Genomic DNA, 17,175 nt, shown 5'->3' on the forward strand with positions numbered 1-17,175 from the left:
TGCATCAGAAGTAGTTAAATTCCCTTCTCAATATACAGAAAGGCAGAAAGCATGGTTTTTCCAGTGAAGTGTCTAAGGATGACATGCTTTTATTCCCACAATGATGAGGAAAAAAAATACTAGGAAATGATTTGGAAATGAATAGACACAAAAATCAGATATAAATACTGTAATGTCCTCAGCAAATAAAGAAATGAATGAATTGAAACCAAATGTGAAAAAAATATGGACATCAATACTATTTGCAAAAGAATGGAGATGAGTCCTTTTTGCCAGTCACACAGGTCAGTGAGAAACATTGATAATCAAACATTATGTTTCATGTTACTTATTATACCCAGTGAATCAGTTTGCTTCATCATTAATTAAATAAGCAAATTAGGGATTGTACCTTTTAGGAAACTGCTCCAGACATAACTATGCAAAGTCAGTTGATAAATATATATTTTCTCTGAGGGACAAGAATTATAAGGGAAAATGTATACTTAGAATGTGACCTGTAATAGCCACTTCACTGGTAAAGGTGAGAGGACCTCCATTATTTGCCTGGATCCACTTTGATATCTAATTCTACTAACTTCCTAATTTATCAAATTATATTAAGTGCAACTGAGGAAATACTTAGTGAAGGAAGAAAGTGCTTAGCCATCTTATTTCATCAAGGGAAAAAGTATTAACATGGACAAGGTAAGATAAGATTTAGAACTGTTGATGGTAAAAATAAGTAAACTGTTCAGGCAAACAATACGGTTGACACAAACACTTGGGTTTCTTTGTCCCTGTTATATATTAAGGATGAGGGAATGGTTGAGTTCTTCTTTTTCTCTACCATATTTAAGCCCATATTCTGTGCAAGTTCAAAATCATTACTTTATGGGATAAATGATGCCTCCTCCTTGCAACTGCAGCCTGCCATGTGTTACCATTTTCAGGGCTTGCAGATAGAGATTGGTAAGTGGTCTACCACTCTGCAGATGTTAAAAGCAGGAACAACCATGTGGTCACAGACAACACTTCCTATTCTGTTTCTCAACAATATAAGACAAGTTCCTGATCCTCTGGTGTGCCTTTGTGCTAAAATTTGTCCCAAGTAAATGAAAATTCCAGGATATGCTGCATTTTTATGACAGGGATATCAGAAGTTCTTCAGAACTGTAAAAGTCCAGAGGTTTGCTTGGCCTGGAGGAATGGATGAAGGACAGAGTTCTGAATGGGCAGCGGGGTTCGTCCTGGGAGTCATAAGCCCTCTCGACGTGACAGGTATTTTTCATCTGTGATTGAAGGCTCTGAGAAACAATGTGTCCAGCTCAGATGCTGGCTGTTTTGAGACAGCCTGCAGTTTCAGCATCTGGAATTCTCTCGTTCTTGGGACAGAGAGGAAAATGATCTTTTCAAAAGCTATTCACAAAACCAAATATTTGACAAAGAAAGAAATCTCTCAGCTTGCCTCATCAGGAGTATGCTTTTGCTCTCTTGTCCTTTCTTTGGCTCATCTGACACCTGTTTCCCGAATCCCTTTTCATGAGCTCTTCATTCCCGGTACACAGCATGTCTACAGCAGCTGCCATGGGGACAGCCTTTCTTTATTCCTCTGACTTATCAATTGCAGTTTTCCAATGGGTCTTTTGTCCTCCAACCTATACTTCTAAATCTCCTCCCCTGCCCTTTATAGAACTATGCAAAGCTAGCAGCTTCTGTTTTAAATTTCATATACACATTTCCTGTATAATTTTGAAGTATTTAATTCTCTCTCTCACTTTCTGTGGGCGTGTGTGTGTGTGTGTGTGTGTGTGTGTGTGTGTGTGTTTACTTGGGGGAAAAAATGCCAACCATACAGAAGTTGCTCTGTCTCCTAGTAATCGTTTACTTATCTCAGCAGATATGTCCATACAGAGTGACAAGGGAGTCTAGGCACACAGACAGCTGTTAAAAAGGAACACTATAATACACTTTGAAAAATTACATAGCTCTATGTTTTATATTGGGAAATGTGGATACTATAAATCAGGTCTTAGCGCATACAGAAAAGGAATGATATATCCAATGTATTCATAAATATATATAACCATGTATTAGTTATACCTGGGATATAGTAATATACCTTTTTTTCCTGGATCTGGTAATATTTAAAATGCACAAATACTATTCATTACAATGGCTTAATTAAAATAGATACCTTTTTTTCTTACAAAAGAGAAGTCAAAAGTTTTTAGTGCCTAACTATAAAAGACACATGCTATAGCTGATTTATTTTGGTTGTTTTCATGGATGTAAAAACTATTACTTCCGTGAGCAAGAACTATAAATGATACATTACTGCAAATGTTCTAAAAAATCAGAACAAAACTAATTTATTATAGTTCTGTCTTCATTATACACCACATGTTGGTGAGTTAAACACAACAAAATTATCTTTTCTTTTAAAAGTGTCTACTAAAGATAAAAAGAATACAGTAACAATTAACATGTAGTTTGTTACATTAAAAAATCTGATATATATATATATATATTTTTCTATTGCCTGTTAGCTTGTTCTAAGCCTCTTTAACTAATACAAACAAAAGAGGAAGAAGGACAGAAAACTTGTTGCTGAAAGGCAAACATTCAGTTCCATTGATACAACATTACAGTACAGTCAACTAACATCATCCAATGAAGGCAACAAGTCTAGTCTTAGCTTAGAATTAAAAGTCTGAAGACCAGGTTGCTACTAGAGGTCTAATGTTGCTTCAAAACTGTATGCTAGCCTTCTGGAGGACTTGGTTCTGTCTACTGATGGCTTCAAAAGAAGGGGTCATGCACAGGGGAACCCCAGCCTGCCATTAATCATTTTATAGAGCATTGTAGTTAGGACAGCATTATCGAGTTTAGCACAACAACTAAAATAAAATAATAATAATAATAATAATATAATAATCATCATAATAATGATAATAAAAACCAAACACAAACTGGAAGTTTTGCGTCACTGCCAGCTGTGTCAAAACCTTGCGATACGCTATACTAAAAAAAATTGAAATATCCACCCATCCTTCTCAGCTCTGCCACAAACTAGCAAAGTCAAAAATACAAAAGTCTTCAATTTGTTACTTTTGCAGAATAAAGCAAAAACGTCTTTGTGCTCCTTACTACCAGAAGCAAAAATAACCACAGAGTTACCACATGTAATAGCTTCTGGATGTGTCTACCTGGGTTGGCTTGGTGTCTGCAGAGCCATCTTTGTCCTTTTCACTGTCACCTTCCCAGAGGTTAATGAGTGGTGGGTACAGCTCATTGAGTGGGATTGAAGAGGTTTTTTGCATATACTTTTTTAGAGAATGGTGGTAGTTTTTTCTCTTAAATCTTTTGGCGATGTACACAGCAATGGAGGCAAGGCTGATAAGGGCAAACATGGACCCTACCACCGCGGCAAGGGCTGTGTTGGTTTCTTGGTCAGAGATATCCAGCGTGAAGGCAGCATTTTTTGTTGTGACATTTACACATGACTTTTGAGTCTGCTGATGGATATTGGACACTGTGAGGCACACTTCATAATCTGTAGAAGGCTGTAGATGTGTTAGGTTGTATTCATGAACATCTACTGGGACTCTGGCTGTGTACGTGATGTGAGGGTTATCGATCTTCATAGTGGCCGATGACCATTTTAAGTTTGACGTCATGACATTGGAGTTAACTTTCCAGGACACTAAAATGGAATGAGATTCTGCCTGCTTGACATATATTTTCAGCACCTGGGTACCATCTAAAAGGGTTCCATTAACTTTAATTGTTGCCACCCGAGTGTCTGCCCCTTGGACATTTTGGGCAACACACGTGTACCTTCCCGAGTCTTCGATCTGTATGTTAGATATTTCCAAGGTACCTTCACTACTCAGCTTGTATTTATCTGAAAGGGTTTCCACGGTGACTTTATTTCCAATGGGAGTGACCCAGTAAATTTCTGGTTCTGGTTCAGCCATGGCCCGACAGTCTAGGAAAACTGTCGTGCCAACGTCCATGCTTAAATGGTTTGGGAATGTGTCGTGAGATATCATAGGGAGGCACTGGTCACTTGAATCCTGGATCAAAACTTCCTTCACCTGCTGCCCTCTGTACTCGGGTGGCATGGCACAGAACATGGACAGCGGCTCCATGAAGCGGATGTTCGTTTTGTTGGAGTTGATCCAGTGTATGACGCAGTCGCAGCGCAGGGGGTTGCTGTGCAGGCTGATCTCGCGCAGGTTGGGAAGGGATTCCACAGTCTTCTGGTACACAGCGTTCAGGGCATTGTTGTTCAGCATCAAGCTCTCCAGGGCTGGGACACTGCGGAAAGCCGAGCGGTGGATATAGGAGAGTTTGGGGTTGTTAGTGGCCTCTAACTTTGTCAGCTCTGGCAAGTTATCCAGGGCATAGCGATCCACTGAAACCAGTTCCCCCATGTTGTTGATTCCCAGTTCTTTTAACCGAAGCATGTTTTTGAAGTCTCCTTCTTGGATTTTGTGAATGGGGTTTTTGTTGAGGTCTAAGAATTTCAAATTTGGAACTTTTTGCAAGGCAAGTTGAGGGACTTTGATCAGTTTATTATCGTAAAAAGACAGGCTCTCCAGGCTATCCAAGCCCACCAGAGCATTACCAGGAATGTCAGTGAGATACATTCCCGCCAAAACTAAGCTTCTTAAGTTTGAGAGGGGTTTGAAGTTCATATCCAGAATTCCAATCACAGGGTTTTCTCCAATCATGAGAATTTCCAGGTTGGGTGTAGAATCAAACCAGCGACTATCGATCACTTTCAATCTGTTTGAATTCAGGTGCAGTCTTAAGAGATTTTTCAAGCCAGAGAAAGCATTAGCAGAAATAGTGCTGATCTGGTTGTGGTTGATGTAAAGTTCTTGGAGGTTGCTGAGGTCCTGCAGACAGTAATCCGTCATCTCCGAAATCTGATTTTCCTCCAGATGTAGAGTGGTAAGCTGGGTCAAGTTTGCCAGCCCTACTTCCTTGATATTTGTAAAGTTGTTTTGGGAGAAATCTAGCTCAGTCAAGTTGAAAAGCTGCTGAAGTTCATCCACAGTCTTGGCGATGTTATTGCTCTGTAAGAGAAGCACTTGCGTGTCACTGGAAAGGTTGCTAGGGATCCTTGTTAGACGGAGGTCGTTACAGTCCACGGTGGTCGCCTCTCTGTATGTGGACTGTGGGGTGAACCAGGGACGAATTTCACATACACAAAGCTGGGGACACTCACTGTTCAGTATGGAAGACTGAGAAAATGACGTCATTAGCAAGCCCAGCACCATGCGGCAAGCTGCTGTCACAGTGCCCATCATCCGAGCCATGGTGGCTTGCTAAACAGGCTTTGCTATTGCTGCTGGTGAGCCTTAACAAGCCGTGAACACTATTTAGCGGCAAGCAGAAGAGCAAGCAGGACATGTAAACATTGAAATGAGTCTCAGCTGAAATGTACAGAATTCCAGAGTCTGAAGGGAGAGTTTTCTGAACTTTTCAAGTGCAGGAAGCAGTTATGAAGTCCTTTTAACTTTATCACGCAGTCCCAAGCATGTGCACAGCTTTTTGTATGGGCTATTTCATCCAAATCAAAATCTGGAGAGGTGTCTGAAAATTAGACCAGGAGAGATATGGTTATGCTATATCATCGATGCACTATAACCTTTCTTTTATTTACAAGGGTTTAGTCACACATCTAAAATATGTTCAAAATACATTTAAAATAACCGAGTGTACTTTTACTATACCTCATGATCCTGAAACTAGCTAGTAACCTTCATTTAAAAAACAAACAAACAAACAAAAATTTTGCCTATTTGAGAGAGAGGGAGTGGGGGGGGGGGGCGGCAGATAGAATGGACACACCAGGAACTTCAGCTACTGCAAACAATGCACCACTTGTGCATCTGGCTTATGTGGGTACTGGGGAATTGAACTTGGTTCCTTAGGCTTCTCAGGCAAGAGACTTCACCACTAAGCCATCTCTCCAGCACAATCTTCAGTTTTATAATGAAGACTTCATACAGTACTGAACAGTCATCATTCACACACATACACAAATTTGGGAGTACCCACAAAAAGCCCAAGATACTCTTTATTTTAAAACAAGGGTGAGTTTTTAGATGCTACATCAATTTATGGCTCCAAAAGGTCGTCCTTGTAAAAGCAAAGCATAGACAGCAGTTTGTTAACGACTTATTGCCTAGTTAATTACAAATGGTACTTTCATGACTACCTCCTCAGTTTCAGGAATTCTTTCTTTCCTAAATGGGACATACACATAGCCGAAGTGTTTCTAGATGAAATACTTTCATGCAAAATGTTAATTTGAGGCTGGAGAGATGGCTTAGTGGTTATGGCACTTGCCTGCAAAGCCAAAGGGCCCAAATTCAATTCCCCCAGATCCTCATAGGACAGATGCACAAGGGAGTACATGTGTCTGGAGTTCTTTTGCAGTGGCTGTAGGCCCTGGTTTGCCCATTTTTCCCTTTCTCTCTCTGCCTCTTTCTCTCTTCTTCATAAATAAATAAAAAAATAAAGATTTTTTTTTTTTTTTCTGGGCTGGAGAGGTGGCTTAGTGGTTAAGATTTTTGCCTGCAAAGCCGAAGCATTCGGTTTGACTCTCCAGGACCCTGGTTCAATTCCCCAGGACTCACATAAGCCAGATACACAAGGGGGTGCATGGATCTGGAGTTCATTTGCAGTGGCTAGAGCCCTGGTACACCCATTGTCTCTCTCTCTCAAATAAATAAAATATATTAAAAATATATTTTTAAAATGTTATTAATATAACTATTATAGAAGATATCAGGTTTTACTATACATATATTTTGTTTGTTTGTTTGTTTTGTTTTTCATGGTAGGGTCTTACTCTAGCTCAAGCTGACCTGAAATTCACTATGTAGTCTCAGGTCTCAGGGTGGCCTCAAACTCACAGCAATCCTCCTACTTCTGCCTTCTAAGTGCTGGGATTAAAGGCATGTACCACCATGCCCGGTTTAGGTTTTCCTATATTCTAATAGTGACATATGATCTTGACTGAATATCAAACTACGCTATGCAATCAAACTATTCAATGTTTGTAGATATAAAAGTATATCTCGGGCTGGGAACACAATTTTATAGTATAAAACACTTGTCATAGGTTCAATCCCTAGCACTGAAAAATAAAGTGTGTATGTATGTGTGTGTGTATCATATACATGATTTATAAATATCATGGGAATGTCATTGACTACTTAACTGCTGTAGATCATAAATATTTTATTCAGTCTTTCAGTTTCTTCAATTTATCAAATATGACCAGACAAACAGATTGCTGAGAGAACTAAAGGAACTTAAGAAAAGTTCATTTTATGGTTACTGGCACAAATGATATACTCATAAGCTAGTTATATTTATAATCTAGTACTTTGTTATGCTAAATAGTGATGTGCCAGGGACAAATTAAAAAGGGAAAAACCTGGATATATTTGATATTGTTGAATTACCTATTGGTGTTAATAAGATATTGTCAGGGCGAAAAAAAATCTTGTCAGGTGATATATGTATTGGTCACCAGCTTATATAAGACTCAAGTTTATAGGTTCTCGTGTTCTAGATTACAGACAGGTATACAAAGCAATTACAGACCTAATATTAGTGTTGCCTTCACAAGAATGGCACAATCATTTGCTAATTATTATAACCAGAGTAATGTTTCTATATTTTCCTATTAGAATGCACTTCAGCCTTGTGTTACTGAAGGAACTTTGGTGATTGACATTTTCTAGAAGGCTTCATTAGAACAGTGCAAATCATCCCAGCACTCAGCACATAGGAAACTTTCAGTTTATGTGAGCACTTTATGTCCTTTTACCTTGGAAAATAGTTACCCTTGTGATTGACCAGAAAGCATGAAAATAAAAATAATTTGCATAAAAGTTATAGCAACATATTTTAGTAGAAATAAAATGCTACCATTTTTATGAAATATGCAACCCAAGTTGCTGGTTTAACAAGATCAAATCATTCAATACAGGCTCTGGAAAGACTGAGATAAAACGAGTATGTGCCTTGTGATGATAAAAGCTTTCGAGTCTATGAGGAGTAACACACCTGGCATTCCTCCTCAACCCCCAAATCTGGTTAAAACATCATTTATTATGTACCTGTAAAACTTTCAATATTATAAAACTACCTGACTCTGAGTTTTATCAGGAAATCCTATGAAATGAAAACATACTTCACAGAATAACATTTTCCAAATACCATTAATTCTACAACTTTATTTTACTTTTGTTTCTATTTAGATCAATCCCCAAACAAGTCCAGGGTCACAACAAATACTAAGAATATTCTGCCACAGGTAACTGCTCAATCTTAGTTCAAAATAGATACCAAAGAAAAATCTACTTTTTGTAACTGTGAAGTGGATTTAGAACTAACTTTTATGTTTTGTTTGAATTTAAAAGAATATTGGGAAGTGAAATATATATTAAAGTTGTATGAGAGACTTCCCAAACACTGGATGACTAATGAAAAATATCTTTTGTGGGACTGTACTTTGAATATTACATGACTAAGGTATCATTTAACTTGAATTTCCAGATGAGATAATTGTGCTGAAAAGTTTAAATTTTTCTTTGCACATACATTACTTAATACCAAGCATCAAACCATAGAAACCACGATGTCAGATTTCATATCAAATTCAGAAGGAAGACATTTTTCTCTTCCATACTTGAATGACTTTTAGAAAGAGGTAAGGGAAATTTAAAACACAAAAGGATGTATTTAGTAGACCAATAGAACACAGAACCAGAAATAAACCAAAGTTATACTTGATAAGTGTGCCAACACTCCAACAACTGGAAAAAGGCAGTCTTTACAATTAATCTAGGGAAAACTGAGTATTTATGAGCAAAAAATGAAGTAGATAAACCCCTTAGCTTATATCATATACAAAAATTAACTCAAAATACATTAGAGACATAAGAATTGAACATAAATTTATAAAATCCTATGAAGAAAACAGAGCGAATGCTTCAGGACACTGGCTTTGGCAATTACTTCTTGGATATATCCTAACTGAAAATGGGCAAAGGACTTTAAGAGACAATTCTCCAAAGAAAATATACAAATAACCAACAAGTATATGAAAACAATGCTTAACATTACTAATCATAAAATACTAATAACTTCACGTGCATTAGAATGGCTAATGTCAGAAGACAAGAAAACTGTTGGCAGAGGTGGAGAAATTGAAATCCTTGTGCACTGTTGAGGATATGAAAAATGTGGTCATTATGGAATACAGTACAGAGGGCTTCTCAAAATCCATAATCAACGTATGATCCAGAAATCCCACTTCTGTGTATACATCAAAAATATGGCAAGAAATCAACATGGTCATGTTCCCTCTGACAATATTCATAATAGCCTGGAGGAGGGAGTAATCCAGATTCTGTCAAAAGACATAAAATATGGTGAATATACTTGACCTTCAGTGTCTATGGATCTCACATCCTTAACTCCACTAACCTGGGATTAAATGTACTCAGGAAACAAATGTATCTTCACCAAGTATGTCTAGATGCTTGTCATCACTCCATTATGGTTACAATGTACCAAGTTCTTACATAGAATTTACACTAAATTAGGCAGTATAAATAATCTACAGATAACTTAAAATACCCTTTACAGGCAAGCATACTTATAAATCATATGCAAATGCCACATCATTGTATATACTGGCCTTGAGCATGCATAGATTTTTGTAGTCAGCAAAGGGTGGTATCCCTAGGACCAACCCAGTGAGGACAAAGAAGCAAGAACACAAATACAATGGAATATCAAAGAAAGCCCATCATATGCATAATACGGTTGAATCTTGAGATGATTAGAAAACAAGCCAATCATAAAAGGGAAAATATTGTTTGATTCCGTTATTAAAGCATTTAAAGTCTTAAAATCAGAGACAGAAAGTAGAAAGATGATTGCCAAGATTTGAGTGGAGAAGGAGTCAGTGATTAAGGCATACAATTTCAGTTTTGAAAGATGAAAACATTCTGTTAATGTGGTACACACCAGTGTGAATATCCTCAACACAGCTGAAACTCTATACTTGGAAATGGAGACAGTAAGTTTAATGTGACTTTTTTTTTTTTTTTACCACAGCAAAAACGATAGTACATGCATTCAGGCCAACTTTTATTATACACATGAATTAATTATCTCAAGTTCTATAAAAATAACTGGGGTAGTTAAAGTAAAATCGCTTTTCTTCTAGGACTGACTAAATCTGTCAAATGTGAGAAGAAAATGTCCTACTAATTATGAGAATAATGCTCCACAAACAAAATCTGTCAGTTTAAAGAAACAGTTCCTTAAATAACAAACCATGGCTTTTAAGTTTTGGACTTGGCAAGGGGTGTATTTCAAGAGTCCCACAAATAATTACACAATTACATTTAATGCTTTTTTTCTCCAATAAGTTATATATTGGGACACTCTGCTTTGAGTATAACATTCCAAAGGAAATGGAGCCTGGTCCTCATCCTTGGTGAACTTGACCTTGACACTCATCTTTCCAATGAAACAGTTTTAGACAAGCTGCTAGTTTAACAAAATGACAATTTGCAGTAGGATTTAATGCTTGGATCTATATGCATTAAGTTCTTATGGAGGTGGGTGAAACATTCACAACATTCACATTATTGTTAAAAAAAAAAAGCCAGCAAACAAAGGCAGTGTTGCTGTGGGCTTGTAGACAGGGTTCCTCTAGGTGGGAATCAAGGTATCTGTCTTTACACTCAGACTTCTTATGGATGTGTTACCTTGTAAAAGCTATTTGAATTCTTTGTGTCCCACTTTCCACAGTTAAAATTAAGGCTAGTTTTATATGCTTCACACATTAAAATTGTAGAAAGAAAGTATCAAATGTAAGCAAGTATATAGCTTAGAGCCTGGGGAAACAAAGCATAGTCCATCATGGGCTCTTTGAAAGCATATATGCCTCTGCAATTTCAGTAAATTTGTTATTCTAAGCCAGGCATGGTGGCTTATGCCTGTCAATCCCAGCACTTGGCTGACTGGCAGGATGATCCACTTCATGGCCATCCTTAGCTACATAGCTAGTTTGGGCCCAGACTGGGCAATATGAGACCCTGCCTCAAAAATAAATAAATAAATAAATAAATAAAAGCATTTAAGCATTTATTTTATTCCATCTTCACCCTATTATCTGGATCTTAAGAATGAACAAATCTTGAGATGGGGCTGTAACTTAATTGGCAGAGTGCTTGCCTAGCATGCATGAAGTCATGTATTTGGTCCCAGCACTACATAAACTGGGTGTGGTGGTATATATCTGTGATTTCAGCAATTGGTAAGTAGGAGGATCAAAAATTCAAGGTTGTGCTGGGTGTGGTGATGCATGCCTTTAATCCCAACACTGGGGAGGCAGAGGTAGGAGGACCATCGTGAGTTTGAGGCCACCCTGAGTCTACATAGTGAATTCCAGGTCAGCCTGAGCTAGAGTAAGACCCTGCCTCAAAAAACAAACGACAAAACAAAACAAAACAAAAAAAGTTCAAGGTTGTTCTTAGCTACTTACTGAGTTTGAAATCAGCATGGATGACATGAAACCCTTTCTTAAAAAAAAAAAAAAAGAAAAAAAAGATTAAATCTTGGGCTGGAGAGATGGCTTTGTGGTTAAGGCACTTTCCTGCAAAGCCTAAGAACACAGGTTACATTCAAATACCCAGGTAAGCCAGATGCACAAGGTGGCACATACATCTGGAGTTCATTTGCAGTCTCTCTCTTTTCAAACTAATAACATTTTACAAAAGAACCAAACATTTATGAGATCTTTATAAGATCTTTGTGGAGTGTCCTTACAATTATTTATTATTTCCACTAAGTTTTAAACTAGTGTAAATTGGAGTTATAGCAAGAGATTTAGAGACCAAATATTTCCTTAGACTCAAAGTCTCTTGGGCAAGAAAATATTAGAACACAAATATCAAGTTTGGAATGTAGCTCAGTGGAAAAGAACTTAGGCATGTGGAGATGTAGGTTGATTCCCAGCACTGAAAAAAAATAAAAATAAAATAAACCAGATAATAAAACACAACTCTCCCCTGGAATTAATATCATTTTATAGGCAGGGTAGTTGCAGCAATGAAAAATTAGTTTTGGTCAGAATGAAGATAGATGAGTTAAGACATCTGCTCCTATATGCATACTTTATTTGATGGACAGATGCATCAAATTCAGAAAATGTTAGGAAAAATCATTCATTAATCTCTCTCTGTCTCCAGATCTTGTGTGAACACAGTGTAAATAGAGAAGTTGGAATTTTGCTCAATCTTTTACTTCTGGCCCCACAGGGTTAAAAAAATGAATATATTGCTTAAATGCAGACTCTTCCTGTAGCCACTCACATGGGAGCTGGTAAGGAAACTTGAAATTCAGGGGCTACTTCTTGTGTTTGAAGGCCATCACAACTTCTGCTTCACATATAACTGTAGACCATTAATATGTAGAGGAATTTTAAGTTTTTGGAATCAAAGAGGAGGAGAGTTAAGAATATGGCTTTGATGGGCTGGAGTGATAGCTCAGTGGTTAAAGGTACTTATTTGCAAAGCCTGATGGCCTGGATTTGATTCCTCAGTACTCACATAAAGCCAGATGCACAAAGTGGTGCAAGCATCTGGAGTTCACTTACAATGGCCTAGCATATCTGTTCATTCTTCCTCTCTCATAAATAAATTAAAATATATTAAAATAAAGAATAGGCTTTAAGAAAGACTTGTTTTCAAAATTAGATCTATAACCTTGGGCAAGTTACTGAAACTTTCTAAGACTGCTTCTTGTTTTTTTTTTTTTTTGTGAAATAGAGATCATTAAAAACCTACTTTACAAGAGTGGTGACAACATTAGAGTATGGTATTAAATACAAAGCTTTTGGTAGAGGGCCTGGCACATAGCAAGTATCCACCAGATGTTAGCGATCACTGTCTACAGGTTTGATGCCTTGTATCAAAGCTGAGGCTTTTGCATGGGCGCTGAGGATTAAAGGAAGCAGCAGATAGCTGCAAGCAGCAGAGGGTACCTTTTGCAGAATCATCTGCTATACATTCTGAACTTAATCTAATGTACATGACATCGTAGGTGGTGCCAGATAAAGAGATTGTGGCAAATTTCTTATGGAAAGTACATCTAATTTTTCTTGAGAAAGATAAAGGGCTCTACAAGGGAGTACTGAACTCTCAATCTGCATAGATTATGCTAAAAGGCATTAGTTAATTGTCATACTTGTATCTGGCTTCTGACACTTTCTGTCTCTTAGGATTTCTTTTGACCAATCATTTCCCAAAATTACGTTCTTGATTCACACATTACCTAAAGCTGAACACCCTGTTGTATGCGATAAGTGGTCACAGCTGGGATGTCTGTTTGGGAGGAAGAACTATAACAGTGCCCGTAATGCATTAGGGAACAATGAAGTAGTCCCTTTGCATGGACATAAGGGAGTTTTCTGGGGATCTTCTGCATAAAGGAGCTGCTCCTGGGACTTACATTATTCATCCACAAGCAGCGTAGAATAAGATATCCATCAGGCAAGGCTTCTTAATTTTGCCTTCACCATAAACTTTTTGGATGACCTCAAGGAAGTTGTGTAACTTTGTGTCCTTTAAAAAGAAGCTTCTAGGGGTGGAGAGATGGCTTAGCGGTTAAGCGCTTGCCTGTGAAGCCTAAGGACCCCGGTTCGAGGCTCGGTTACCCAGGTCCCACGTTAGCCAGATGCACAAGGGGGCGCACGTGTCTGGAGTTCGTTTGCAGAGGCTGGAGGCCCTGGCACGCCCATTCTCTCTCTCTCTCTCTGTCTTTCTCTCTGTGTCTGTCGCTCTCAAATAAATTTTTTAAAAAAATTAAAAAAAAAAAGAAGCAGCTTCTAGTAAGTAGGTTGGGAGAAAAAGTAGTCACAGCTCCCTAGGCCAAAATGAACACCAGGACATCATCTTATCTGCTCATTCCTTTGATGACATGGAAAAGTATGTTCCCAGCCATTTTCAGAGGAACCATGGCTCCTTCCTCACTCTCCTCTCCCTTTCTTCTGTCTTTTCCTTTTTGTTATTAAATTATGATGGAAGAATAGAATATTATGATTCCAAGAATCAAACTCAGGGCTTTCTATGGCGACGCAGTTTATAGTAGCTGAGTTGAACATAAGAGGCGGTATCAAAGAGAATGAGGCATCCAAACGTGATTTAGCTGTGCAGGCTGAACAAAACCTATATGCTCTTTGAAGCCTTTATTAGCTTGTAACCAGTATGATTGAACACTACACATATGTGCTGAGGTACAGGAAGAAATTTATAACTAAATTATTACATATAAAACTTTATTATTAGCAAATGTATGTGTAAAAACCTGTTATTATTAATAAATTTATTTAAGGTGTGAATATTTTCTCTGAAGGAAGAAACATCATTAGAGCTTTTGAAAAAACATTACATTGCAGAAATTTAATTACTATTATTTTTCTTTTTAGAAGGCCTACATATTATAAAATGCAAACAGAAACTTTGGTGATCATAACTGGCCCTTCTAATTGGAAGGAACAAAATAAGTACCAGGTGCCTTGGCTCCCAACTTGTCATTTTTTAACCCTACTTTAAATTTCTGTAGTGATTTTACTGGCTCCCAAAAGTAAATTTAGATATTTGATTGTCCTCACCCTCATTTTGTTCTAGGTTGTGATTATTATTTGATAAAGACTCCAAAATTCTCTGGTGTGTTTGGGTGGTACAAGTGCTGTACTGTGCAAAGAGGACCGACACAAGTGACCTTTTAATCTCCCTCATTCTCCTTCCTCTTTCAGGCCAGGGCAAAGCCATCATCCTGCAGGTGCAGTCTGGGCCAACATCTCTGGGAAAAGCCCAAAGGCGCAGCTGGTCTCCAAGCTGAGCATAAAAGCTGGGGTCACAATTCATTCAGCAGCTAAGAGGAGTAAGGCATGGTCAGCACATTAGCCTTTTCAGGATGGTTGGCCAGGCATGGTAAACAGGGAAAAGCTAGACGTGGTGGAATGAAGATTAATAATAAAAGAAGAAAGAGGAGATGGAGAAGGAGAAGGGGGAGAAGGAGAAGAAGAGAAGAAAAGAAAGATAGACAAATAGCCAAAAGTCCAATGCTGACTGGGTTGAATCCAATCCAAGTAGGTGGCTTGGCAGGGTTGGGAAGGACCATAGGGAACAGCAGCAACCTCAAGATTTTGACTGGGCTCCAACACTCAAAGGCAAGCAGGCTGCCCTCCTTGCAAAATTATGCTGACAGGCAAAGGTGGAGAAAGGCTTTAGAGGTGACCAGACACATCTCAAACAGGCCATTCTCAATCACTAGCCCCACTGACCTTTTTAGAGTCCCACACAGCTTCACTTAGCCTAGTGTCTAGGGCTGCTTAGGTAAGGTTATAAGTGCTTTGCAAGACTGTGGCCAGTGTTTGAATAACCATCCTTTTGTTAATAGCATCATTCAGCTTAGAAACAGTGCAGTGGCTTTCTTTAAGGGGTATGTGTAAATATTATGTGGCCTGTGTGTGTGTTCGTATGTGTATGGATGCACAAGTATGTGTGTGTGCTCATATGGAGGCCAGATGGTATGAGAGGTGTCTTTGTAAGTCGGTTCCCATCTTACTGAGATAGAGTTTCTCACTGAACCTAGAGCTCAAGATTCAGCTAGACTAGCTAGCCAGTGAGCCCCAGTGATTCTGTCTCCATCTCCCAGCACTGGGGATACAGGTGTGTGTTACCATAACCCAGCATTTTACATGGGAGCTGGGGATCTTAACTTGGGTCTTAAAGCTTCTGTAGAAAACATTCATTTAAAAAATAATCTCCCTCTTGGCATTTGCTTAGGAGAACCAGGGGTTGGTTGCTTAACCAGTTAATTATGTTGATGGCCAACTCATTCAAGAAAATTACTTAAGTCACTAAACAATGTTCATTGATGTCTTTAAAACATGCCAGTGAACTGATCAAATGTAATCTACATAGCATAGCCAAATTTCAAGTTTATTTTGCAAAATAAATTAGACTTATTTCAATCTGATAATAGGTTGTGCATTGCAAGCTACACAAAGATACAAAAATTTCAAGGAAAGAAGTGTCAAGAGGGTATATAAAAGATGAGGAGCTAGACATATGGATTTAAGACAGGAGAGCCCTCATTGATAATAAACAAAAGCATGATATAGCTAAGGTTAATAGCACACTTAACTGAAAGGCTGTCTGTGAGTTATACTAAGTGACATATCCATAAAGTTTAACGTTTGTTATGGTTGAGATGGTTTTCATTTATATCATCAGGTACTAGGTAGCTTGATCCTAAGGTAGTATCATTAGTTGTTTCAAACTTTAAGAGGTAGGATCATACTCGAAGTTTACTGGTTATTGGAGACATTGCTAGCAGAAGGGAATATTAGAATATTAGACGCCTATACCAGACCCATGGCTACTTCATTGCTACATGACCTCTTGCATGTTCTCCTGTCATTGTGATTGCCATGCAATCTCCACTAGAAGCCAAGTCAATGTGGGCTGCCCAACCTTAGACTTTCATTTTCCAAAACTGTCACTTTGTCTCCTGGGTCACTGATGATTCCTTTTCACGTTTCTAGTTTTAAAGATTCCCATGGATGCAATTTTCTATATGACAGGGAACACGATTCCTGACCCTAGCTTCTTGAGAAAAATTGTGCTTAGGTGTTATGTTTATTATTTTCAAGACAGATGGCATAGTGTCAAAGAGCAGACACAGCTAGATCTATCCAAGCACAACCAATGACACTAGGACAAATCACTTCACTGAGTCATGGCTTTCTCCTCTGTTCAGGACACAGATAATTATGTCATGCATAGTTATATCTCATATGCATGTTGGGAGAATTAAATGAAAGACTATGTCTCGAGTAGCACCTCGTTCACAGCAGATTTCAAGCAATATAGCTTTACTTTGGAGATCCCATTTGAGAAAATTTAATCAGGTGCTGAAAACCTAACCCAGTACCTACTCTCCCAACAGGGATATAAGTGTGTCTCCTGAAAGTAACACAGAACAGCTTTTCACCTTTTCAAAGCAGCACTCATTTAGTGCTTTACTATTTCTTTTCATATGTTATCTTGAGAAGGAAGGAACACTGAGGAAGCT

At 38.1% G+C, this 17,175-nt stretch overlaps 1 protein-coding gene across 2 annotated transcripts in view; it reads right to left on the bottom strand.

Moving 5' to 3' along the window:
- Nucleotides 1-625: 625 nt before the first annotated feature.
- The window catches only part of Lrrn1 (leucine rich repeat neuronal 1), a 40,511-nt gene continuing 23,961 nt past the window's right edge, over nucleotides 626-17,175 (bottom strand). For both annotated transcript variants that reach the window (XM_004651495.3, XM_045133911.1), the window contains exon 2: nucleotides 626-5,586. In XM_004651495.3, coding sequence (XP_004651552.1) covers nucleotides 3,156-5,309 — 2,154 coding nt within the window. In that variant the 5' untranslated portion in view covers nucleotides 5,310-5,586 and the 3' untranslated portion in view covers nucleotides 626-3,155. The remainder of the gene's footprint in view (nucleotides 5,587-17,175) is intronic.

Source organism: Jaculus jaculus, chromosome 14, assembly GCF_020740685.1.
Source record: "Jaculus jaculus isolate mJacJac1 chromosome 14, mJacJac1.mat.Y.cur, whole genome shotgun sequence".
Taxonomy (NCBI): Eukaryota; Metazoa; Chordata; class Mammalia; order Rodentia; family Dipodidae; genus Jaculus; species Jaculus jaculus.